Raw genomic sequence first — 24,303 nt, 5'->3', positions numbered from 1 at the left:
CTTCTAAGAATTGAAGAATATCTTCCTTCCAAGAGAAAGGAAAATATATGTCCACAAAAAAACCCCAAACTTGTGGGCTTCCCTGGTGGCGCAGTGGTTGAGTCCGCCTGCCGATGCAGGGGACACGGGTTCGTGCCCCGGTCTGGGAAGATCCCACATGCCGCGGAGCAGCTGGGCCCGTGAGCCATGGCCACTGGGCCTGCGCGTCCGGAGCCTGTGCTCCGCAACAGGAGAGGCCACAACAGTGAGGGGCCCGCGTACTGCAAACAAAACAAAACAAAACAAAAACAAACAAACAAACAAAAACTTGTTATAGCGGCATTATTCATAATAACCAAAAGGTGAAAACAACCCAAATGTCCATCAACTGATGAATGTATAAATACAATGTGCTATATCCATACAATGGAATATTATTTGGCCGTAAAAGGAGCAAAGTGCTTACTGATACATGATACAACATGGATTCATCTTGGAAAACATTATACTGAGTCAAAGAAGCCAGTTACAAAAGACCACATATTATAAGATTCCATTTAATTGAAATGTCCAGAATAAAGAAATCTATAGACAGAAAGTAGATTAATAGTGGCTTAGGGCTGGACGGAATAGGGAATAGAAAACTAAAGGGTATAGGATTTCTTTCTGAGGTGAGGAAAGCGTTCTGAAATTGACGATGGTCGCACATGTCTGCGAGTATACTAAAAACCATTGAATCGTACACTTGAAATGGATGAGTGTGAATTATAATTATTATAATGTGTATGGTATATGAATTATATCTCAATAAAGTTGTTTTACAAATAAGCTGGTCATTCATAGGGCTCTTCTTGTTTGCTTTCCATCTCTCTGGGATCACTGTCCTTTGTTGCCTAATATATAGTGTCTTGAAAATTGTTGCTTCATATTGTCTGGCTTTTTTTTTTTTTTTGGTTGTTTCATGCAGGAGGGTACATACAATTTCTACCACATCATCTTAGCCAGAAGTAGCAGTCTCCCTATTTTTTTAATTGCACAAACTGAGGCCAAAAGCAGCTAACTGGCTCACCAGAGTTCACGCTAGTTAGTGGCAGAGTCAGGCCTATAACCAGGATTTCCTGATCTGTAGTCCGAAGTTGAAACAGGATTGCTTCTTGCCTATCCAGGTTCTGGGGCAACTTGAGAGCTGAAGGTTAGTTAACCAGTCATAGACGAAGTGAATGTCCAGGGCTTGAGGATCCCTGAAAGGTCCAGATCAGTTCTCTGCCTTCTCCTCAATTCGCAGGTGTTTACTGCACACCTGTGCGCATTACCTTTTGGGAGACATTCCTGGGGACAGAAAAGCAGGTGCTACCATCTCTGGCAACAAGAAGCTCACCATCTATTTGGGAGAAAAGGCTGCACATGAAACATCTCTATGACTCAAGCATATTTACCTATAATATAATGAATGACTCACTCAACTGTGCAGCCAAGAGAGGCAGGAGGGGTCACAGTGTGCAGGCTTTTCTCATGAAAGGCTTCCAACTTGAATTTCAAAAGATGGCAGCATCCCCTGACTGAGTGAGGGCAGTAAAGGCAGGATGTCGTCTTCACAGGGTGTGTGTTAAAGTGCACCTGAGGCCTCAGAGGGTCCTTGGCTATAAGAAAAGCCCGTCTTGGGGTTGGGGAAGAAAGAGGAAGTTGTCCTAGCCTGAGGGCAGACCTGGGGGATTTGATGGAAGTCCTGTGGTGAAAAGGGTGACTAACAGGTCAGCTCCTTTGCCTACAGCAAAATCAAATGCTCCCAGGCAGACAGGTTTTGTTGTTGTTTTTTTTTAAACACCTTGAATTATGGAGGACACTAGAAATAGTACTTTTTTACAGAGTAAGGGCTTCCCACCAGCATAGTCACTTCGAGGTTTTTTTGTTTTGTTTTGTTTTTTTTAAGGCTGTGTTGGGTCTTCGTTTCTGTGCGAGGGCTTTCTCTAGTTGTGGCAAGCGGGGGCCACTCTTCATCGCGGTGCACGGACCTCTCACTATCGCAGCCTCTCTTGTTGCGGAGCACAGGCTCCAGACGCGCAGGCTCAGTAATTGTGGCTCACGGGCCTAGTTGCTCCACGGCATGCGGGATCTTCCCAGACCAGGGCTCGAACCCGTGTCCCCTGCATTGGCAGGCAGATTCTCAACCACTGCGCCACCAGGGAAGCCCCAGACAGTTTTTTTTTATAGGAAAACAAGTGTCTTCTCAGGTCATGAAAAAGCTGGGTTGTCCACTTGAAATTACAGGACAAATGTTCCAGACCCTAGCTATTCAGTCATTCACTGAGCATGTACTGAGCACCTACTATATACTGGGAGTTGTGTTAGGGGCTGGGGATTGACAGGTGCCCAAGACTCGTGGCTTGCCCTAGCTCATGGTCTAGAGGGGAAGACACTTGGGCAATGATAACAGATTTCCTTAAGGAAAGGTGTTCTCTTTCCCCACCCTACACGCTGTTAGTCAACAGAAGTGACCACGTCTTTTCCCTTTGCAGATCCATCATCAGGGTCGGGGGAACGGGGGAGGGACCCAAGGCCACAACAGCTGGAAGAGGTTTTCACTTCCTGCTGGGCATGGCAGGGCACACTCCCTGAAGACCAGTCCAGAGCTCTCCTTTACAGCCCGGCCCCCAGCTCACCGCCTCCGGGAAGCCTTCTCTTCTGCATCTGCTGCCCCTGCTCCCCCCACAGGCTCTCCTGGTTGCACTGAGATGTGTGGACATTGTTTGGCTTCCCTAGAGAAGCACAGGCCCTTCAGGGGGACGGTCCAGATCTTCTTCAAGTTTGTGACCCCCATGGTGTCTGCACAGGTAGGTGTTTGTTGACTGAATCACGAGGGCTTTGGAATGCCTCTTCTCACCATCAGTGGCGCTTCTCTTCTACCTGCCCAGGGCCTGTCTACAGAGGGCCTTCCCATCCTCTTCCTGTCTCTTTGGCTCCTCTGCAGGGCCTCCCGGGAGGTTTCCGCTCCCACGGCCGCCTGTGATGCTTGTGGTGCTGTGATGGCGGATACAAGGAGGGACTGCGCCGCCCCCCCCACCCCCCCGGTGAGGCCTCGCCCCCCCCACCCACACAGGGAGTGACTCGTCCTGTCCCTGGCCTCCTAGACCGCCGTGTCACAGCCAGACCGGGCTTTGGGTGCTCACCAAAGAGAAGCACCCACACAGGGGTGCCATCTGCCTACAGGAGCCAAAGCCCTGGGGTGAAGAGCACAGGGTCCTCAGGCCCAGCACCTCCTGCTGTTCGTGGAAGCCACGGGAGGGGCAGGGGACCGGCAGGAGTGCCGGGGTCTCAGGACTTGACCTTGCTTGCACATCCCAAGGGGGTCACTGCACAGGCCTGTGACCCGGAGCCCCTGGGCGTGGCGTGGAGTATCAGGGCTCCATCCCTCCTGTTGAGCAGGAGCTGCAGCCCTGCCGGATCCTGGTCCCGGCTGAGCTGGCACTGACAAAGGCCCCCTTTCACTCACAGGCTCCCCTAGCTTGTGGGGTTTGAAGCAAGTATAATTTTGTCATCTCACGGTTGGGGTGCAGGGCCCTGCCACTCACAGACACTGCTCCTTTACCGTGTCCTCCATGCCTCAGGATAGGCATAGTGCATGGTGGGCTTTTTCCATAAACTGTAAATTCACCTTCTTCATTCATTTTCCCTCTTCCTGCTGATTTTATAACAGAAAATCGCGCCTCCCCCCACCAAAAAAAAAGTCTTAGCAGTACAAGTGTCTGAGAGAAAACCAAACATACCCGTGCATTTTAGTCGGCAGTTTAAGTCTGCCGTGCTCAGCAACGGCACACCGTTGAGCACACCGTGCTCAGCAACTACAGAGCAGGGGCATACTCCCTGGTGAGCAAACAGTTGAGTTTTAGGGAAAATCCCTAATACCTATGAGCATCATATGGGGTCAGAAACTCACTTTACCAAACAGATTCACGAGAGAGTGGCTTTTCACAATTTGAAGGTATACTTACTTTAAGAGATTCTAAAGTTGTTGGATCCGAGTGACTATGCATTTGTTCGTTCTCTTCCCCTGAGTTTTCAGATATGAGTTTGTAGAAAGTGACTCGTTCTATCGCACAGCTAATTAGTGGCCAAGCCTAGGACTTGGGCTCACTCTTTCTGAGCCCCGGACTCTTCATTTGAGCCTCCCTGGGATGGAAAGGTTTGCTTCCAGATTGCTGTTTAAACACTAAGTGGAAGGGGAAGGGTAAACTGGGACGAAGTGAGAGAGTGGCATGGTCATATATACACTACCAAACGTAAAATAGATAGCTAGTGGGAAGCAGCCGCATAGCACAGGGAGATCAGCTCGGTGCTTTGTGACCACCTAGAGGGGTGGGATAGGGAGGGTGGGAGGGAGGGAGACACAGAGGGAGGAGGTATGGGGACATATGTATATGTATAGCTGATTCACTTTGTTATACAGCAGAAACTAACACACCATTGTAAAGCAATTATACTCCAACAAAGATGTTTAAAAAATAAATAAATAAAAGATTTGTGCAGAAAAAAAAAACACTAAGTGGAATGGAAGGAAAAGAATATCTTTTTTTTCCTTTTTTTGGGAAAAGAATATCTTGAAGCTCAAAGGTGTAAAGCCTTAGGACGTTGACAACCAATTAAAACTCAGATAAACTAAGGCTTCACACCTTTACATGCTGCAAAGCAGTCAATGGAGAAACAGGATTTGAATTCCTGAAAGGGGATTTACACATAAAGATCAAGGAACTCGGCTAACAGCATACTCGGGAGGAGTGAACAGGAGATGTCAGGGTGGAAAGACAGAGTCCTGATCAGATTCTTTCTGGCTCTGGGACCTCGTACAAATCATTTAACCTTCTTCAGCCTCTGTGGCTCATCTCAAATGAAGGAATGATGCTAATACCTGAGTTATTCCCAAATAGTCAACTGAGGTCATCCGATCAGTCCCCATATCTGCTCCATTTTATCCTAAATGTCTCTTGAACCCTCCACTTCTCTCTGTCCTCATGGTTCCTTCTTTAGTTCATCTTTCTACCTCATCTGCCCCAGGCTGTGTCCTTCTCATTCCACTCTACACATTGATCCAAAGAGATCTTTCTAGAAGGCAAAGCCGGTTACATGGCGAATCTGCTTAAAACCCTTCAATAGCTTCTCATTACTCTCAGGATAAGATCCAAACCCTTGCCCTGGTGTACAAGGCCCTTCATGGTCTGGCACCTGTCTGCCTCTCCAGGCTTATCTCACTCTGCTCCTCTCTCAGGTTCCAGCCATAATAAACTAGTAGCTGTTCCCCAATGAGCCAGCCTCTCTCACCTCCAGCCTTTGCAGTAGCTTTTTCCTCTAGCTAGAACACTCAGCCCCTCCCCACACCCCATCCTCCCCCTAACCCTGTAATCCTGTAGGTGAAGTGGTCCTGGAGTCTGACCTCCTCCTCCTCAGTGCACCCCAGCATCCCATGCTTCTGACATCTTAGCACTCATCACCCTGATTGAAATGGCCTTTTGCCTTGTTGGTTTCTCCCACTCAGTTCTGCAGAACTGTCTTACTCATCATTATGTTTCCAGCGGAGCCTGTTGAATGAATGGTGAATGTTTAAATCATCAAGAAAAAAAGGGAGAGGATGCAAATCATTAAAGTTAGAAATGAAAAAGGAGACATCACAACTGACACTGCAGAAATACAAAGGATTATAAGAGACTACTACAAACAACTATATGCCAATAAAATGGACAACCACGAAGAAATGGACAAATTCTTGGAAAGGTACAATTTTCCAAGACTAAACCAGGAAGAATTAGAAAATATAGAAAATATAAATAGACCTATCTGTTTAGAAAATATAAACAGACCGTCCCCCTAAAGGACCTGTGCTTTTCTAAGGGAGCCAAACAATGTCCAGATGGCTTCACAGGCAAATTCCACCAAACATTTAGAGTAGAGCTAACACCAGTCCTTCTCAAACTCTGCCAAAAAATTGCAGAGGGAGAGACACTCCCAAATTCATTCTACGAAGCCACCATCACCCTGATACCAAAACCAGAAAAAGATATCACAAAAAAAGAAAATTATAGACCAATATGACTGATGAACATACATGCAAAAATCCTGAACAAAATACTGGCAAACAGAATCCAACAGCACATTTAAAGGATCATACACTATGATTAAGTGGGATTTATCTCAGGGATGCAAGGATTCTTCAGTATACGCAAATCAATCAATGTGATACACCATATTAACAAATTGAAGAAGAAAAACCATATGATCATCTCAACAGATGCAGAAAAAGCTTTTGACAAAATTCAACACCCATTTATGATAAAAACTCTCCAGAAAATGGGCATAGAGGGAACCTACCTCAACATAATAAAGGCCATATACGACAAACCACAGCAAGCATCATACTCAACGGTGAAAAACTGAAAGCATTTCCACTAAGATCAGGAACAAGACAAGGATGTCCACTTTCACCACTCTTATTCAACATAGTTTTGGACGTCCTAGCCACGGCAATCAGAGAAGAAAAAGAAATAAAAGGAATACAAATTGGAAAAGAAGAAGTAAAACTGTCACTCTTTGCAGATGGCATGATGCTATGCATAGAAAATCCTAAAGATGCCACCAGAAAACTATTAGAACTAATCAAAGAATTTGGTAAGTTTGCAGGATACAAAATTAATGCACAGAAATCTCTGGCATTCCTATACACCAACAATGAAAAATCAGAAAGAGAAATTAAGGAAGCACTCCCATTTACCATTGCAACAAAAAGAATAAAATACCTAGGAATAAACCTGCCTAAGGAGGAGAAAGACTTGTATTCCGAAAACTATAAAACACTAATGAAAGAAATCAAAGATGACAAACAGATGGAGAAATATACCATGTTCTTGGATTGGAAGAATCAATACTGTGAAAATGACTCTACTACCCAAAGCAATCTACAGATTCAATGCAATCCCTATCAAACTACCAATGGCATTCTTCACAGAATTAGAACAAAAAATTTCACAATTCATATGGAAACACAAAAGACCCTGAATAGCCAAAGCAATCTTGAGAAAGAAAAACGGAGTTGGAGGAATCAGGCTCCCTGACTTCAAACTATACCACAAAGCTACAGTAATCAAGACAGTATGGTACTGGCACAAAAACAGAAATATAGATCAATGGAACAGGATAGAAAGCCCAGAGATAAACCCACGCACATATGGTCACCTTATCTTTGATAAAGGAGGCAGGAATGTACAGTGGAGAAAAAACAGCCTCTTCAATAAGTGGTGCTGGGAAAACTGGACAGCTACATGTAAAAGAATGAAATTAGAACACTACCTAACACCATACACAAAAATAAACTCTTAGAGGAAAACACAGGAAAAACACTCTTTGACATAAAGCACAGCAAGATCTTTTCTGACCCACCTCCTAGAGTAATGGAAATAAAAACAAAAATAAACAAATGGGACTTAATTAAACTTAAAAGCTTTTGCACAGCAAAGGAAACCATAAACAAGGCAAAAAGACAACACTCAGGCAAAGGATTAATCTCCAAAATATACAGACAGCACATGGAGCTCAATATCAGAAAAACAAACAATCCAGTCAAAAAATGGGCAGAAGACCTAAATAGACATTTCACCAAAGAAGACATACAGATGGCCAAGAGGCACATGAAAAGATGCTCAACATCACTAAGTATTAGAGAAATGCAAATCAAAACTACAGTGAGGTATCACCTCACACTGGTCAGAATGGCCATTATCAAAAAATCTAGAAACAATAAATGCTGGAAAGGGTGTGGTGAAAAGGGAACCCTCCTGCACTGTTGGTGGGAATGTAAATTGATACAGCCACTATTGAAAACAGTATGGAGTTTCCTTAAAAAACTAAAAGTAGAACTACCATATGACCCAGCAATCCCACTACTGGGCATATACCCTGAGAAAACCATAATTCAAAAAGAGTCATGGACCACAATGTTCATTGCAGCTCTATTTACAATAGCCAGGACATGGAAGCAGCCTAAGTGTTCATCGACAGACGAATGGATAAAGAAGACGTGACACATATATACAATGGGCTATTACTCAACCATAAAAAGAAACGAAATTGAGTTATTTGTAGTGAGGTGGATGGACCTAGAGTCTGTCATACAGAGTGAAGTAAGTCAGAAAGACAAAAACAAATACCGTATGCTAATGCATATATATGGAATCTAAAAAAACAATGGTACTGATGAACCTAGTTGCAGGGCAGGAATAAAGATGCAGACGTAGAGAATGGACTTGAGTACACGGAGGAGAAGGGGAAGCTGGGATGAAGTGAGAGAGTAGCATTGATGTATATACACCACCAAATGTAAAATGGATAGCTAGTGGGAAGCTGCTGCATAGCACAGGGAGATCAGCTCGGTGCTTTGTGACCACCTAGAGAGGTGGGATAGAGAGGGTGGGAGGGAGGCTCAAGAGGGAGGGGATATGGGGACATGTGTATGCATATGGCTGATTCACTTTGTGGTACAACAGAAACTAACACAGTATTGTGAAGCAGTTACACTCCAATAAAGATCTATTTTTAAAAAAAGCAAAAGGGAAAAAAAATAAATGCTTTGTAAACTGCAACTTGTTACACCAGCGTTAATAAGTATTATGTAATATTACTGTGCTCAGGTCGGTTATTTAATATTGTTGGCCTACTCACCCATTTGATCGTAACTAATATCACATTTCAATTACATCATTCTGGTTCCTTATTATGCCCGATACTAATAAAGGCTACCACTTATTGAGCATTTAACCTGGGCTAGATTCTGCGGTGAGATTTTACATGTGTGATCTCATTTATTCCTCATTATAGCAAGCTAGGTATTATTATAAGCATTATCCCCATTTTTCAGATGAAAAAAGTAAGGCAAGCTCAAAGAGGTTAATTAGCTTTCCCAATAGCAAATAGCCAGATTTTGAATCCAGAAACTTCGAGTTTATGATCCAAACCCTGATTCTAATCATCTCCCACTTCTGCCAAAGTCTTCAGATAAGGACACTATCAACAGAGTGAAAAGCAACACACAGAATGGAAGAAAATATTTGCAAATCACATATTTGATAGGGTATTAATATCCAGAATATATAGAAAACTCTTAAAACTCAACAAAAAAACAACAAACAACCCGATTTTTAAAATTTGTATTTGTTTATTGAAGTATAACTGACGTACAATATTATATGTTACAGATGTACAATATAGTGATTCACAAGTTTTAAAGGTTATTCTCCATTTATAGTTATTATAAAATATTGGCTATATTTCCTGTGTTGTACTATATATGTTCTTGTAGCTTATTTTATACCTAATAGTTTGTGCCTCTTAGTCCCCTACCCGTATGTTGCCCCTCCTCCCTTCCCTTTCCCCACTGGAAAGGGAACTAGTTTGTTCTCTATATCTGTGAGTCTGCTTTTTTTTGTTAAATTCACTAGTTTGTTGTATTTTTTAGATTCCACATAGAAGTGAGATCATACAGTACTTGTCTTTCTCTGTCTGACTTATTTCACTTAGCATAATCTCCTCCAAGTCCAACCATGTTGTTGCAGATGGAAAAATTTCATTCAGCCACAAACAATCCTTTTTTAAAATGGGCAAAAGACTTTCTCCTAAGAAGATGTACAGGGCTTCCCTGGTGGCGCAGTGGTTGAGAGTCCGCCTGCAGGTGCAGGGGACACGGGTTCGTGCCCCAGTCCAGGAAAATGGCACATGCCGCAGAGCGGCTGGCCCCGTGAGCCATGGCCGCTGAGCCTGCGCGTCCGGACCCTGTGCTCCACAGCGGGAGAGGCCACAGCAGTGAGGGCCACAAAAAAAAAAAGAAGAAGATGTACAAATGGCCAATAAACACATGAAAAGATGCTCAAATCACTAGTCACTAGGTAAATGCAAATCAAAACCACAATGGTATGCCACCTCACACCCATTAGGATGGCTATTATAAAAAGAAACAACAGAAAATAACAAGTGTTGGCAAGGCTGTGGAGCAATTGGAACCCTTATGCATTGCTGGTAGGAATGTAAATTGGTGCAGCCACTGTGGAAAACAGTATGGTGGTTCCTCAACACTAAAAATAGAATTACCAGGGCTTCCCTGGTGGCGCAGTGGTTGAGAGTCCGCCTGCCGATGCAGGGGACACGGGTTCGCGCCCCAGTCCGGGAAGATCCCACGTGCCGCGGAGCGGCTGGGCCCGTGAGCCATGGCTGCTGAGCCTGCGCCTCCGGAGCCTGTGCTCCGCAACGGGAGAGGCCACAACAGTGAGAGGCCCGCATACCGCAAAAACAAACAAACAAACAAAAACAAAAATAGAATTACCAGGACTTCCCTGGTGGTTCAGTGGTTAAGACTCCATGCTCCCAATGCCCAGGGCCCGGGTTTGATCCCTGGTCAGAGAACTAGATCCCACATGCATGCCGCAACTAAGGAGCCCGTGAGCCGCAACTAAGGAGCCCGCCTACTGCAACTAAGACTCAGTGCAACCTAATTAATTAATTAATTAATAGAATTACCATATATCTAGCAATTCCACTTCTGGGTATATATCCAAAGGAAGTAAAAGCAGGGTCTAGGAGAGATATTTGTATGCTCATGTTTATAGCAGTATTATTTCCAATAGCCAAAACGTGGAAGCAATCCAAGTGTCCACTGATGGATAAATGGATATGCCTACAAGAGAATATTATTCCGCCTTCAAAAGGAAAAAGTTTTGGCACATGCTACAACATGAATGAACATTTGAGGTCATTATACTAAGTGAAATACGCCAGTCACCAAAGGACAAATACCATATGATTCCACTTATTTGAGATACCAAGAGATGTCAGATTCACAGAGACAGAAAATAGAAGGGTGACTGGCCAGGGCTGGAGGGGGTGAGGAACGGGGAGTTGTTACTTAATGGGTTCAGAGTTTCGGTTTTGCAAAATGAAAAGAAGTTCTGGAGATGGGTGGTGGTAATGGTTGCATAATAATGTGAATGACCTTAAGAGTAAACTGTACGCCTAAAAATAGCTAAAATGGTAAATTTTACATTTCGTATATTTTACCACAATTTATAAAAGAAGATCCAAGCCTTGATTTTACCCATTTCCCAGTCCTGCCAAAGTCTTCAGATAATTTCCTTCTGATGAATGTTTGCTGCTTTCCCTCCAGATAACCTGCCTTTTCTTTCTTTTTCCTCCTAAGACCAGACTGCTCTCTGCCAGGATCTCTAGAGCCTCGCATTGGTCAATGCCCCTGAAGAGGGCAGAGTCCAGCCTCAGGCCTCTAGCCCACCCTCTTCCTGGGAAGAAAATGCCTCTGCTCCGAAGGCAGCCAGCACATATTTTACTCACAACAGTCGGCAGATGGCTGTGGATCCCTTCTGTTCCCAGGGATCACATCGGAACTAACCGCGCTGTGCATTTTCCATCACTGGTAGCTATCCCAACGTGACGTGGGACATCGTTATTAATAGGTGAAAGGCAAAGAGAGAGGGGAAGTGGCTTGGGCTGAGTCACACAGCAAAGTTAGAACTCTGATCTCCCAGCAACTAACGTCGCCCTGGGCTCTGTCCCACACACCTGGCAGCTCCAGAGACTTGCTCCTTTTTGTACTCTGGGCAACGAACTCTCTAGCTAACCAAGCGGGTCTGACTTGTCTTACAGAGAAATGAAGCAAAATCTTCTTCAGGATGGTGTATTATGATCTTTCTGTTTCTACTGGTTGGCAAGAAACCGAGTCCCCACTACTTACTGAATGACCTGGAACACATCATCGAAAGTTTCTGGACCCTCAGTTTTCCCTTCAGAAAAATGTAGACAAGATTTATTGGTGCCTACCCCCAGAGAAGCTGGGTGAGCTAGGGAGAGGAGTGGGGTGCCCTTATCCAATCTATTCTGCATTACCCTTTACACGGATGAACTTCAGACCTGGCTGAGCATGACAATCACATGGTGGCCTTTAAAAATACAAATTCCTGGGCCTTGCCCAGCCTGGCTTACTTGGATTTCTTCTCCTTTCTCCCGGCCAAGTGGCCCCCAGGGTGAAGGGAACCCCCTTGATTTGAGCATCGGGGTGGTCTTTAACTTTTCTATGTAAATCCTCTCCAACTCAGCTTAAAGGAACCTTTGCTACGAGATGGGAAGCATTGCGTTCTGTCTCCTTTGAGCTCTCCCTTGGACTCACTGTTCCCCCAATTTTGGCACTTCTCACATACTGCTTGTTATTTTTACTTAACTGTTTCAAATCTTTGCCTCTTGTTTCCTCAGTTAGCTACTGGAGGGTAAAAACCATGACCTACCCTTCTCTTATTGCCCCGCAAATGCCAGCTCCATTAGCACCTAGTATCTCTTCAGTAAATATTTGTTGAATGGCAAATCTTGTAATTCGGAAATCTGAAATAATTTCTTATTTATTTGGGAGACGCTCTGTGTCCTTTGGAAGCTTTCTGGTCACATGGAAAGAACTTTAAACAAAGAGGCAAGAGCCCTAGCTTCCAATCTTGGCTCTGTCACAAACTCCCATTGTGACCTGCAGCAAGTCGCTTGCCTTCTCTAGCCCTCGGTTCCCTCACTTGTGAAACCGGGGCTGATCTGTAAAGTTTCTTTTAGCTTTGGATTTTTTGGCTACTCTAGATAGCAAGGGCAGCCTTTTTCATGTCAATGTCTTTAATGCCCACCATGCCTAATTTTCTTTCCTGTAAGGACTACATAATCGATGGATCACCTCCAGTTTATAAAATGAGAAACTCAAGTAAAGAACAAGTAAATGCTTTGGCCAAGCTTCCATGCTTAGTGTGAGTGTGTGTGTGTGTGTGTGTGTGTGTGTGTGTGTGTGTGTGAGAGAGAGAGAGAGAGAGAGAGTGTGTGTGGCGGTGTCGCTCATTCCTCACTGCAGCTCCCTGGCTTTGACTGGATTCTTCCATCCCAGAGCTGTTACCAGTCCTTCCCAAGTGTAGGACTGTTAACCCTTAATTATCTGCATGCCCTCTCTCTCTGTGAACAACCCAGGGCAAAGGTATGACATATTCTAGCTGGGTTTCCTCTTGTCCCTCTGCACACTCCCATGTAGGGCCAGAATGTCCACTGCAGTGTTCAGTACGGTCTGTTCAAATACTGTCCCCTGAGGAGGAAATGAAAGACATAAGACACTAGTCCTTGCCCTCTAGTTGGCCTGGGAGGCCGGGACAAGAATGTGTGGGGAAAAGCTGCCACCATATATAAGGGAGGACCTGGGAGCGAAGCGCTGCTTTGATATATCTCCAATACCTAGAACGGTGCCTGGTACATAGAAGATGCTCAGCAAATATGTTAAAAGAGGTGAAAACTGCCACAGTTTTCAAACTTTTTAATTTTAAGGAAGGGAAAGCCTTTCTTCAATGAAATCATCCCCAAAGCTCACTACATGAAACAGGTGGACGCAAGGTTGCCCTGGTTGAGGGGAGCTAGAGTCGAACCCTGCCTGCTGTCTCCTCTGGGCCCCAGAGAGAATCCTCAGGGCCCAGTTGGAAAACTTGCTGTAAGTCAGTTGAAAAGGAGGAGCGGATCAACTCTTGCTCTTTTTCTTGGTTAACCTCAGCCAGGAGGGGATGCTGGCAAAATTAGTGGAGGTTTGAAGGACCCAGCCCTTTAAGGGGAATATTTGCATCTGAAGAAGCGTTCTCAATTTCTCCTCTCCCCTCAGCGTCAAGTTCTAGGGAACTTCAATCATTAAGGGCAGAGGAGAAGAAGTTTTGAGTAGGAGATTTGTGAGTTGGTCCACAAATGAATACCAATGGAATGTTTGTTTAAAGAAAGAAGGAAAGACAAGCATTGTGGTAATGTTCTCCAGTATTCAATAGAAACCCACTGGGTGTTATCCTACAGGCAGTCCTGATTTGAAAATGCAATGTAAAACTCTCACGTGGCCTGGTCAGTGAGTGGATGGTGCTGCCTTTTGCACCGTTGCACCCTGCAACACCCTGGCAGCTTTCAACCTTCCTAAGTTCCTGGTTAGCCATGGCACACACAGCTGTCCGGAGGGGCTCCCTGATGAGAGCAACTCTACTCGAAGTCTGCAGGACTGAATGAAACCCGCTGCCTGACTTGGCCTTCTCCTTGCCTCCTTGCCATGGCGGGTAAGGGAGGGAAGCCAACCCAGGGAATGCTTACTTGTCAAGGTGGTCCAGGGAGCAAAGGCACAGCCCAAATCTGCATCTGGAAGACAATTTTGGATAACCAATATCTATTTTTACAACTTGTCAAAGGGATAAAATTTTTGAACTAAGAGGTCATCATTTTCCATCTCATGGCCCTTCCATATAAATCTCTTTACCTGCCCCACAGATTATCCCTCCTCACAGGCGCCAGAAGGGACAGGCAGATAATTAATGCCTGGAACCCTGCTACAGACTGTGTCCCCCCCCCCCCCCGCCAAAATTCATATGTTGAAACCTAACCCCAATGTGATGGTATTTGGAGGTGGGGCCTTTGGGAGGTGATTAAGTCATGAGGGTTCCCTCATGAATGGGATTCATGCCTTTATAAAAGACCTCACAGAGATCCCTTGCCCCTTTCCACCATGTGAGGCTACAGAAAAGAGACAGCTGTCTTGAGCCAGGAAGAGGGTTCTTACCAGACACTGGATCTGCCAGCACTTTGATCTTGGACTTCCCAGTCTCCAGAAATAAATTTCTCTGTAAGAAATAAATGTTTGTTGTTTATAAGCCACCCAGTCTATGATGTTTTGTTATAGCAGCCTGAACGGACTGATAGACCCCATTCAATTAACAGGGGAAACTGAAGGTGAAAGGAGCTCCCCTTAGACAGCAAGTCAGCAGGAGCTCCAGCTTCTCCCCAACTGCCCAGCATAGTCTTCTCCTCCACCTCTTGGCCTCCTGACTCCCCCAGCTTCAAACTCTAGCTCAAGCCTGACCTTGAAGAAGAGGACAGCCATCTAGCCACCCCTGCCCTTCCACTACTACTGCTGACCTCACCCCCTTGTCCAAGCCACCGTCTCCCACAGCATCTGGACTAGACTTTTGTACTTAAGTAGTTGAGTTGGGTATCATGACATCTAGTCTTAGGATAGAAGGCTGTCAAGGTTCAAGCTGGAGGGAACCTTGGACATTAGGACAAGACCTTGTCAAACTAAGACCTTGTGGGAGGACTCGCCCAAAGTCTCACAGCAAGTTATGACAAAGCCGGGGCTGCAAGCCAGGTTTTCCGATGTGCGCCTTCTTCCCTACATCCTGAGTTCCTCTGGTTTCTTTTCTTGGTCCCTTTCCCCTATGTGCCCGTGTCCCTTCTCCCTTCTGACCCTCTCCCCCCATCCTGTCTCAGAGGGAGGCTCTAAGGATAGCTGCACAGTACCTGTTCTCTGGGACCTTGGTGTTGACTCAAGGGGGATTAATGACCTAAAGAGACACAGCCCGGATGGAGCCTGTGGTTCCCAGCTCTGAAACATAGCTAGTCATCCTTGACACTGGTTCAGAAGCCAAAACGATGGCTCCCAGAGTTTTAGATCACTTGCCCAAGGTCACTCAGCTAAGAAATGGCCAGAGCAGGCGCCCATTGTAGGTCCTCAGGCCTCTGCGGCGGCATTCCACCTCGGCCGTGGCTCCAGGCAGTACCGAGAGCCTGCCGACTCCGCAGGCCCACTGACCCGGAGACAAGTCCAGACCCCACCTCCCTGCTTGGAGCAGCAGGACCCTTATTTGAGCGAGTGGCTCCCGTCCGAAGTGTGGGGGTGGGAGGGAGACGTGGGGTGGGCGGTTCACTCTGGCCTTCTGGAAGGAAGCGGGGCACCCTTGAGACCCCTAGCCGTTGTGAGCCAAGCATCGCGGCTTGGGCGCAGCCCCCCACGGTGACACGCCGGCGTCGGAAGTCTCCGCTCTGGAGCGGCGGACCGGCAGGCAGCGGGGCCGGCCGCTGGAGTGCGCCAGGACTCGCAGACTTTCTCCCGAGCAGCGCTCTGGGTTCCCGCCTTCCGCCCGCCGTTCTCCCACGCCCCCGGAGTGCCCACTGACCCCAGCAGGCCTTGTGCTCGCGGCCGCGCCCATCCTGCCGGTGGCCCCCAGGGCCGGGGCGCCGGCCTCCCGCCCCAGCGCAGGCTCCAGCGTTGGAGGAGAGAGAGGTGAGGAAGCGGGGCGCGCGGGGGGCCTCCTCCGGGCGCTAGCCGGCGAGCGCATCTTCTCCGCATGTCCCTCTCCGCTCAGCGAGCGCCGCCAAACTGCTGAGCCCGCCGGGCCCGCTGCTCCGAGTCTCCCGGCACAGGAGATCAAGCGCCCTCAGATAACCGCACTCACTACCTTTGGGGGACTCCTTGGGGAAGGTGGCCAGGGACCCCGGGTGTGAGGAGCCGGGGCCGGTACCCGAGTGGGGGCTGCCCGGGGACCCTCCCAACCCGCTTCCCTTTGCAGACAGCCGCCGTCGCCCCTGGGAGGGCAAGCCTCCGGCGTCCCTAAAGACCTGGCGGACTGCGTGCCTCGAGGTACCGGCCTCTTGAGGGGAAAGGGGACCGCTAGCAGGCGGCTGGCAGAGAGGACCTGTTTGCTGACGGGTTTGGAGGAGGGATGGGGTAGGGTTTGGAGACGGAGAAGCCCAGGAGAAGACGCTGGGTTTTTTCTTTCTCTCCCCGTCTTCCGAAAAGGAACCACATTGCGAGGGGGAACTAAGGCAGAGTGTAAACACAAACAACCGCAAAAAGAAGCCAAGAAAAGCTAAGCCCACAGAAGCAAGCACAACACTGTTACAAAACTGTCTGGTTTTGTAACAATCGCCCCGCCGCCGGCCAATGAGCGGCTTGGCGGCGCGTCACGTGGTGTCGTTTTATATAACACTTTGCTGAGACAAGACAGTTATTAGGCGGCGCGGGGCGGCCGGCATGGAGCTCGCGGAGGCATTGCAGGGACCGGCGAGCGGCAGAGCGGCGGCCGTGGCAGCCCCGATTCCCTCCAGCCGCCGCTCCCTGCTCCGCGTCCCCGGCCCCTAGACGCCTCTTCCCCACGCATGTCCCTCTCCCTATGGATTCATTTCAGACTGAACAGATGCTGAGCTTGCCCGCCGAGCTCTGCAGCAACAACTTAGAGCTGGCGGAGCCGGCGGCATCACCGGCCCGCGGAGACACGGGCCCCCACCCAGAGGCGGCTACAGAAGGCCCCGCACCTCTACCGACTCGGCCGCCGCCGCAGGAGCGTCCTCCGAGGGCTTCGACGCCGGAGTGCAAAGTCCTGCTCACGCAGGCCGACGCCCTGGCGTCTGGGGGGCGCCTCCGTGAAGCCCTCGAGGTGTACCGACAGCTCTCGGAGCGGCAGCAGCTGGTGGCCGAGCAGCTGGAGCAGCTGGTGCGCTGCCTGGCCGAGAAAGTCCCTCAAGGCGAGGAGCCGGCGCCGGAGCCCCCGGACGGGAGCCGCGGGGCGAGCTGCGCGCTGGCGGCGGAAGAGGCAGGGGCGGCGACGGCCGCCGAGGCCACCGAGGTGTGGGACGGCTTCAAGTGCCGGAAGTGCCATGGATTTCTCTCAGACCCCGTGTCCTTGTCCTGCGGACACACCTTTTGTAAACTGTGCCTGGAACGCGGGCGGGCAGCCGACCGGCGCTGTGCGCTGTGCGGGGTCAAACTCTCCGCTTTGATGGTGGCCACCGGGCGGGCGCGCGGGGCCCGGCGAGCTGGGCAGCAGGCGCCGCCGCCGCTGCGGGTCAACGTGGTGCTCAGCGGCCTCCTCGGGAAGTTGTTCCCGGGCCCGGCAAGGGCGTCGCAACTCCGGCACGAGGGCAACCGGCTGTACCGCGAGCGCCAGGTGGAGGCGGCGCTGCTCAAGTACAACGAGGCAGTTAGGCTGGGTGAGGCCACCGTGCCGCCGGGGCCGGGGCGGGTGGGGGCACGAGCCCGGCGGGGAGCTGCGGGGTGGACCCGGGCGGAGGAGGGCGCGCGGACCTTGGGATGGACCGCGACCGGAGTGGGGGAGGGGGGCTCTGGAGTTCCGTCTCCGACTTTTTCTCTGTCTCTACTGGTTCATGGCTCTTTCTCTGGGTCTCTGTCTATCTCCTTGCTCTTTGTCTTCTTCTGTGTCTCCTGTTAGCTTGTGTGTTTCTGCGTGTCTCAGTCCCTGCTTCTGTTTGTGTCGCTCTGTTTCTCCGTCTTTTTCTTTCTTTCCGTATCTTTGTCACTCTGGCTCTTGCTCGGTGTCACCGTCTGTTTCTCGGGCTCGCCTTCTCCTTCTGTCGCTGCGCGCATGGGCCCCTCTTAACACCTGTCCGTAGCTTTCGGGCCAGCAGGGGAACTTCGCACCCTTCCCACTCGCGCGCCGGGGCCTCTGGGCTCCCGCCAGCCTGGGATGTTCGGTCGGCGCCTGCGTCTGCCGCTCCCTCCCGGCCTGGGGCCGCCGTGGCTGCCGGGAGTTGTCCCTTCCGGGGCCGCGGCTCCCGGTGGGGTGGGTCCGGCGTGGAATTAGGTCAGGAGAGCACTGGTTGCATAAGGGCCGCGAGCGGCCGGGGCCGGGCGGCCCCTCCTCCGCGCGGGCGGGCGGGATTGTGTAACGGCTGAGGTAGCTGAAGTGGGCCACGCTCGCCTCGGAAACCATCCCGGGAGCGTGTGCGGGCGGGGTGGGGGGAGCGCTCGCGCCCCGTCGCCCTGTGACTCATTGTCACCGCTTCCTATCACACGATCCTCGGCTGAAATAGATGCCCCCCCACCCCGCGCCCGACCGCCCGCAGCCTGCGCTCTCGCCTCGAACACCAGCCCGACAGACCAGAGGGCGACCGGCCAGGCGACGGCTCGGGGATCCTCGGGGACCGTGGGCTGGCTGCCAAGGGGGCCGCCTCTGTCCCGCTTTCCCGTGCCGCCTGAGGAGGGATGGGTGGTCTTTGCGGCCTCAAGGGCGATGTGGGCAGTCCCGCGCCTCGGGCCGCACTAGGGCGCCCGAGTTCCCTCAGGGAACGACTCCCCCCTCCCCGACCCCCCGCGTCTGGACCCAGGAAGTGGCCGCCGAGCCGCGGGTATTGCCCAGCTCAGGCCGGCTGCCAGGAGCTCGGCGGCGGGGCGCGGTGTCTGGCGAAGCGTGCCGGGGAGGAGGCGACAGGGCTGGGCAGACAGGGCTCTGGGATCCCAGGGTGCCCTGAGCCCCACTCGGATGGGTGGAGGAGGGGGTGGGCTGGCGCCTCCACGTGTTGCACCTCCACCCGAGCTTGCAACAGGTAGTGGGGGAGGGGGAGGAACGAGACCCCGTGTGCCCAAGCAAAGCACAGTGTGTGCTGCAAGGAAAGGGACAGAGGAGACTGCAAACTCTTGACTGATGTCTTAAGAGCAAGTAATGGGCACCCAGGCGAACCCTCTGCACACCCCTGGGGGAAAAACCCCAACAAAGCCTGTTCCCGCAGCAGAAGGTGGAGCCCAGTCCCTGGGGAAGAGCAGGGCAGTATGACGTAGACAGGTGGCAGCCGCTTAAGCCCAGGTCTCCAAGGGAGGTTCCATTCCTTTCAGCCGACCCCCAAGGGCCACGAAAGCCCCTTCCTGCCCTCCTCCTCCTCCCCCTTTGTTGCTGTCACCACTTTCCCCTGGGGGTTCTTCCTTGCACCACTAGAGGAGTCAAGGTGAAAAATGTCAAGACCTCTTCACCCTTCTAAGAGGAAAGGGACCTCCCCAACAAAGAGTATCTTGGTGCCGGAAGATGGCCAGTCTCTCTTCCTTACTATTCGAAGTACTACACTCTCCTTCGGAAAAAAAGGAACCTGTCTCCCACCCCAGATTCAAAGTCTGTCAAGTTAGTAATGAGTCTGGCCAGCTAGCTAGACTTGAGCAGGTGCCTTCCCCTCTCTGGGCTTGATTTTCCTTGAAGAATGGGTTGATTGAGCCAGATGATCTCTAAAGGCCTTTCCATCCCTGGCATCTAGTGGTTCAGAGTATTGATGAGAGACAACCTCACTTTATTCCCAGAAGTCTTGTCCATTCACATCTGCCTATCTGTAATGAGAGGATGGAGGCTTGCAGATGCATTTCTATTTTCTTCAGAAGAACTTCATGTATGCTGGGGTTTGTAGACAGAGATATCGCTGATATCACCGGGAGACTAACTTGGACTTGTCTTCCTGGTGGCAAGGATGGGGGTCACATCTGGCCATCCCCTTCTCCTTCCTCCCTGGCCTGTTTCCTTGTGGGCAATACCTCACCCAGAAGCCAGGCTGCCAGTTGCTAGCCACGGCCATGAAGCAGGGTGCGAGAGTTCCAGGGTGCGAGAGTCAAAGTTGCTAATGCACCACTGACACCACAGGCCCTCTAAGGAACTGCTTGAGAGAAGGGGAAAAATGACTTCTTTACAGTTGGGGAAGCTCAGACCCAGAGTGGCTGGGGGGTGTGGTAGGCAGGGCAATATTAGGGCTGGAGATCGAGCTTACCCCTTTGGGTCCCTAGCAGAAAAGTCCTAGATAACTTGCCATTCTGCTCAAGGTTTTTTTGTTGTTTGTTTGTTTTTTCTCATTTTGGCAGCTCCAAATGACCACTTGCTTTACAGCAACCGGTCTCAAATTTATTTCACCTTGGAGTCTCATGAGGATGCACTGCATGATGCGGAAATAGCATGTAAGCTCCGCCCCATGGGGTTTAAGGTGAGTGTGGGATGGGAGGGATGGGAAGGAATTGCACTGCAGACAGAAACTGGCAGGAAGGACTGCCTCCCTCACTCAGAGCAGGGAGAAGGCTCTTCAGAGGAGCTGGGGGGTCCCTTGACAAAGGGTGACTTAGGGATCTGCAAGGGAGCTGGATTCCTCCCCGACCTGATCTTCCGCTGATGACCCGCAGAGCAGCCTGGGCCTTGTGACTCTCTAGAGCATGGACTTGGGAGCCAGACTGCCTGAGTTTTATGTCCCAGCTCTGCTACTTTTACTAGCTGTGCGGCCTTGGCAAATTACCTAACCTCCCTGTACCTCATCTCCTCATCTATAAAATGAGGGTTTGTTGTGAGGATTACATGAGCTAATGCATGCAGATACTTAGAACAATGCCTGGCACATGGCGTTGTATGTGTCTGCCGTCAACAGCATCATTCTTTTCCCAGGACAGTAGAAACAGGAGGGAGAGAGAAGTATTGCTGGCTCGTTCTGCCCTCTCAAGTCCTTAATGTAGTCAGTCAGCCTGCCGGTTCCCCTAAACATGTAGGTCACGTGGAGGGGTGGAGAGAAAGACAGGTTCAGCATCTCTCAAGATGCCAGGGTGCAAAGTGTCACTTTCTGCATCTCTGTCAGGCCTCAGGACTGGCCCTCAGCCACATTTCAATATTTTGTTTAGAAGATTAGATTTGAGCCTGGGCTCTACTACCTGCAAGCTAAGTGACCATGCGGAAGTCGCTTTACTCTCTGAACCCTAAGTGTCCTAGTTTGCAAAAGGAAGATCTTGCTGTCTGCCCTGATCGCCTCACAGGGATGCAGTGAGGGTTACAGGTGAGCATGGCCAAGAGACCATTCTGTGAGCTGTAACGCTGGCTCTTGGTGTGGTGCTGTCTCTGCACAACCCCAACTCATCCAAGGCTGGGATCCCTTATCTGAATCCCGTGGGGCCAGATATGTTCAGAATCCAGAATGTTCCCAACCTCACAAAGCCCAGGTTTAAGCTCTGGACAGCGCCCCATAGTCACACACACTATTTCTGTAGGATATTACATGAAAATACACACGAAGTGGGACAAAGACTGTAACACACATCGTTTTAGGTCAGGTTTTGCCACCTAATGATTCTGATGTCAAGCTTATGAACATACTGGATTATCAGACTGTTTTCAGGATCTGGGAACTTCAGATAAAACATTGTGGAGCTGCATACTGGGCCATTAATGTCAGAGTGAATCTCGTATGTTCTTTCATGAGAAGGTTTTCATGAATGATGATGGATTAGTATATTCTCTTTCCCAAGGAGCACAATTACAGTTTATTCAAAGTCACCAAAGTCTTAACCCACAGGAGCTTCAGTGGGAGCTATTTCAGGCCTTGTAGTGGTGCAGGCCAGTGAGCTGCCTGGGCGTAAGAGGACTTCTCTTGCAACTCTTTCTGCTTAGGCCCCCTAAGGGTTGGGGCCTCGACAGTGCAGTGGGAAACAAGGCTGAGTAAGCAGTGGACCATCTTGGATGAAACAGGAAAAGTGACTTCCCCAGTGAAGGAAGAGTTGGTGGAAATATTAAACAGGAGTTCATTTCCCCAAAGTGCTGGCGTAAGCAGAGAGGCAGTGACGAGAGAACTCTGCTGACTTGGGGGTCGAGAGAAGACTTGAACGTTGCTTCTGATTCAGCGCCGCCTCACACCCCGATTTGCATATTTCCCACCGTTTCTATATGAAACGCCCTTGTGGGAGGAGTTCACCGCGTGCAGCCCTATTCCAGCCACCCAGCCAGGGCTCGTGCTTCTCAAATTCTCCTGCAGGCGGTGCAGCTCCAGGAGGGTGAGCTGGCGGCCCTGAGCAGCTGGAGTATATACGGGTGGCTGCTTGGTATGATTGGTCAGATCCCAAAGCCTCTCGAGGCTGCCAGCACTTATCCCCTCTAGCCGCCCTGAAATGTCACACAAGCCTTTCTCCTGAGGGCCCCCGGAGCACTGCTGGGAAGATGCAACAAGCCATGCATCCGGCTCCAGAAGGAGGGGGAGTTCTTGGGGAGGCCCCCAAGAGGCTTGGAGCAGGGGCCACTGTTCAGGAAGGCAGATCCCGGCTGGCCCCTGTAGCCAGGCCCGAGCCGGAGGGCACTGCGGCCTGCAGAGGCGTGTCGGAAGGGGAGGCCCCGCATATTAGAGTGCCCAGCAGCTGCACCCCGCATTATTTCCTTCACTAAGTTACACTCGGGCTCAGCCGTGGAGCTGAGGGAGTGGGGAGCAGGCCCCTGAGGGGCAGCCTCCAAGCCAAGCTGCCAGGAGCACCTGTCCTAAGGCACGGAGAGGAGGCAGCCCTCCTCCCACCTCTTTTCTTTTTCCTCCCTCTTCCCCAGGATGCACCTCTCCTACCCCTTAGGGTTTCTCTCCCAGGGCAGTTGGGCTTGGACCCTGAGGAGCCCTAAAACTTCTTATGCTATTTCAAGACGTGGCGAAGGGGCTGAGCCCACCGGAGCCAAAGCGTTTGCGCAGGCCCTGGTTAGCCCTCCAAAGGGCGGTCTGCTTCGCGGGGAGGGGCACAGTTCTAGTTCCAGCTTTGCTACTAGCTACCTTTGAGGTCTTGGAGAGATCACATGCCTTGGCTCACTTGGGCCTCTTCTGATAAATGATCAGTGAGTGTAGGTGGTCGCTCAGCCGGTAAGATGGACTAGGTCTCTGCTTGACAGACCAGTTACCAGGAAGGTCCATCCAGGCAGGTCCTGAAACCTGGTTAGTATGTGCTCAAATGGGGGTTCTTGCTACATTTGGTACCTCCTCCAATACAGTGGTGGGGCTGGGAGAGAGGGAGGCAGAGGCACAGTGGTTGAGAATTGGGGCTTCGGTATCAGTCAGTCCCAGGCTCAAAACTTGATTCCACAATCTCTTATTATTTTGGGCGAGTCATTTCTCTGGATCTCAGTTTTATCTCCTTGAAAATGGGCTTCAGAACAGTTGCCTACCTAGTAGGGCTATAGATGAGATAGTCCTTTTAAAACCCTTCACATGACAATGAAAACCCACGAAGCAGTTAGCTGGTGTTGTGAACGATAGCAGCATCAAGAGGTGGATAAGAATGGGATTGAATGCTCATGTTTTCTTCCAGGCACACTTCAGAAAAGCGCAAGCCTTAGCCACCCTAGGCAAGGTGGAGGAAGCACTAAGGGAGTTTCTATATTGTGTGTCCCTCGATGGAAAGAACAAAAGAGCAAGAGCTGAAGCCCAAAGGGTGAGTTGAGATGACATCAGGTCCAGCTGCTCAGTGGGCCCCCACCCCTCTGTCTTCTCCGGGGTGGGGGGAGTGAGGGAACTGCCCTTCCTGGGATTGGGGGTCCTGAGTGGGTGGCTCCCTGGGTTGAGGGGACAGGAGCGAGACACAAGTGCCAACTGATGGCCCGGAAGCACCATCCTTTTGGCGTGTACAATCAGATCGAGCAGTTCCTGCATTTCTGTAGGAGCTGGTGAGGGATGTTCTTGCTTCTTTGACTCGGGGTTTGGGTTGTCAGTGGGAAACAAACAAAACAAAATAAAACCAAATAAGTTAACATGGGGATGGAGGCCCCCTGAGGAGATTCTGGCCGTTGGCAAGAGGTCCTGTGTGTGAGGCTGCCCGCAGTTGTAGAACTTTTCTTTAGCTAAGTCACAGCTTCACCAGTCACACAGGGCAGCCAGCTCCTCAGAAGGGATGTTGGGTCCCATCTGCCCTGCCATATGCAGAACTCCAAC

The 24,303-nt window shown here is 50.1% G+C and overlaps 1 protein-coding gene and 1 pseudogene across 6 annotated transcripts in view; one reads left to right on the top strand and one right to left on the bottom strand.

The window, feature by feature from the left end:
- Positions 1-7,423: 7,423 nt before the first annotated feature.
- On the bottom strand, positions 7,424-16,636 carry LOC149744196 (uncharacterized; annotated as a pseudogene). Its single transcript, XR_016391283.1, has 2 exons — positions 14,612-16,636; positions 7,424-14,193 (listed from the first exon to the last, which is right to left on the bottom strand). The product of XR_016391283.1 is annotated as an uncharacterized LOC149744196 (transcript).
- A 93-nt stretch (positions 16,637-16,729) lies between these two features.
- Positions 16,730-24,303, top strand: part of LONRF3 (LON peptidase N-terminal domain and ring finger 3) — a 38,076-nt gene continuing 30,502 nt past the window's right edge. The window contains exons 1-3 of one of the 5 annotated variants that reach the window (XM_089904141.1): positions 16,730-17,817; positions 20,459-20,577; positions 23,684-23,806. In XM_089904141.1, coding sequence (XP_089760267.1) covers positions 17,001-17,817; positions 20,459-20,577; positions 23,684-23,806 — 1,059 coding nt within the window. In that variant the 5' untranslated portion in view covers positions 16,730-17,000. The remainder of the gene's footprint in view (positions 17,818-20,458; positions 20,578-23,683; positions 23,807-24,303) is intronic. The other 4 variants (XM_022562940.2, XM_022562942.2, XM_022562944.2 and 1 more) reach the window with 4 other exon arrangements.

Source organism: Delphinapterus leucas, chromosome X, assembly GCF_059928025.1.
Source record: "Delphinapterus leucas isolate spDelLeu-1000000601 "Yukka" chromosome X, BTC_Dleu_Yukka2, whole genome shotgun sequence".
Classification (NCBI taxonomy): domain Eukaryota; kingdom Metazoa; phylum Chordata; class Mammalia; order Artiodactyla; family Monodontidae; genus Delphinapterus; species Delphinapterus leucas.
Note: the sequence above shows the minus strand (reverse complement) of the source record. Positions and strands in the feature narration are given on the sequence as shown.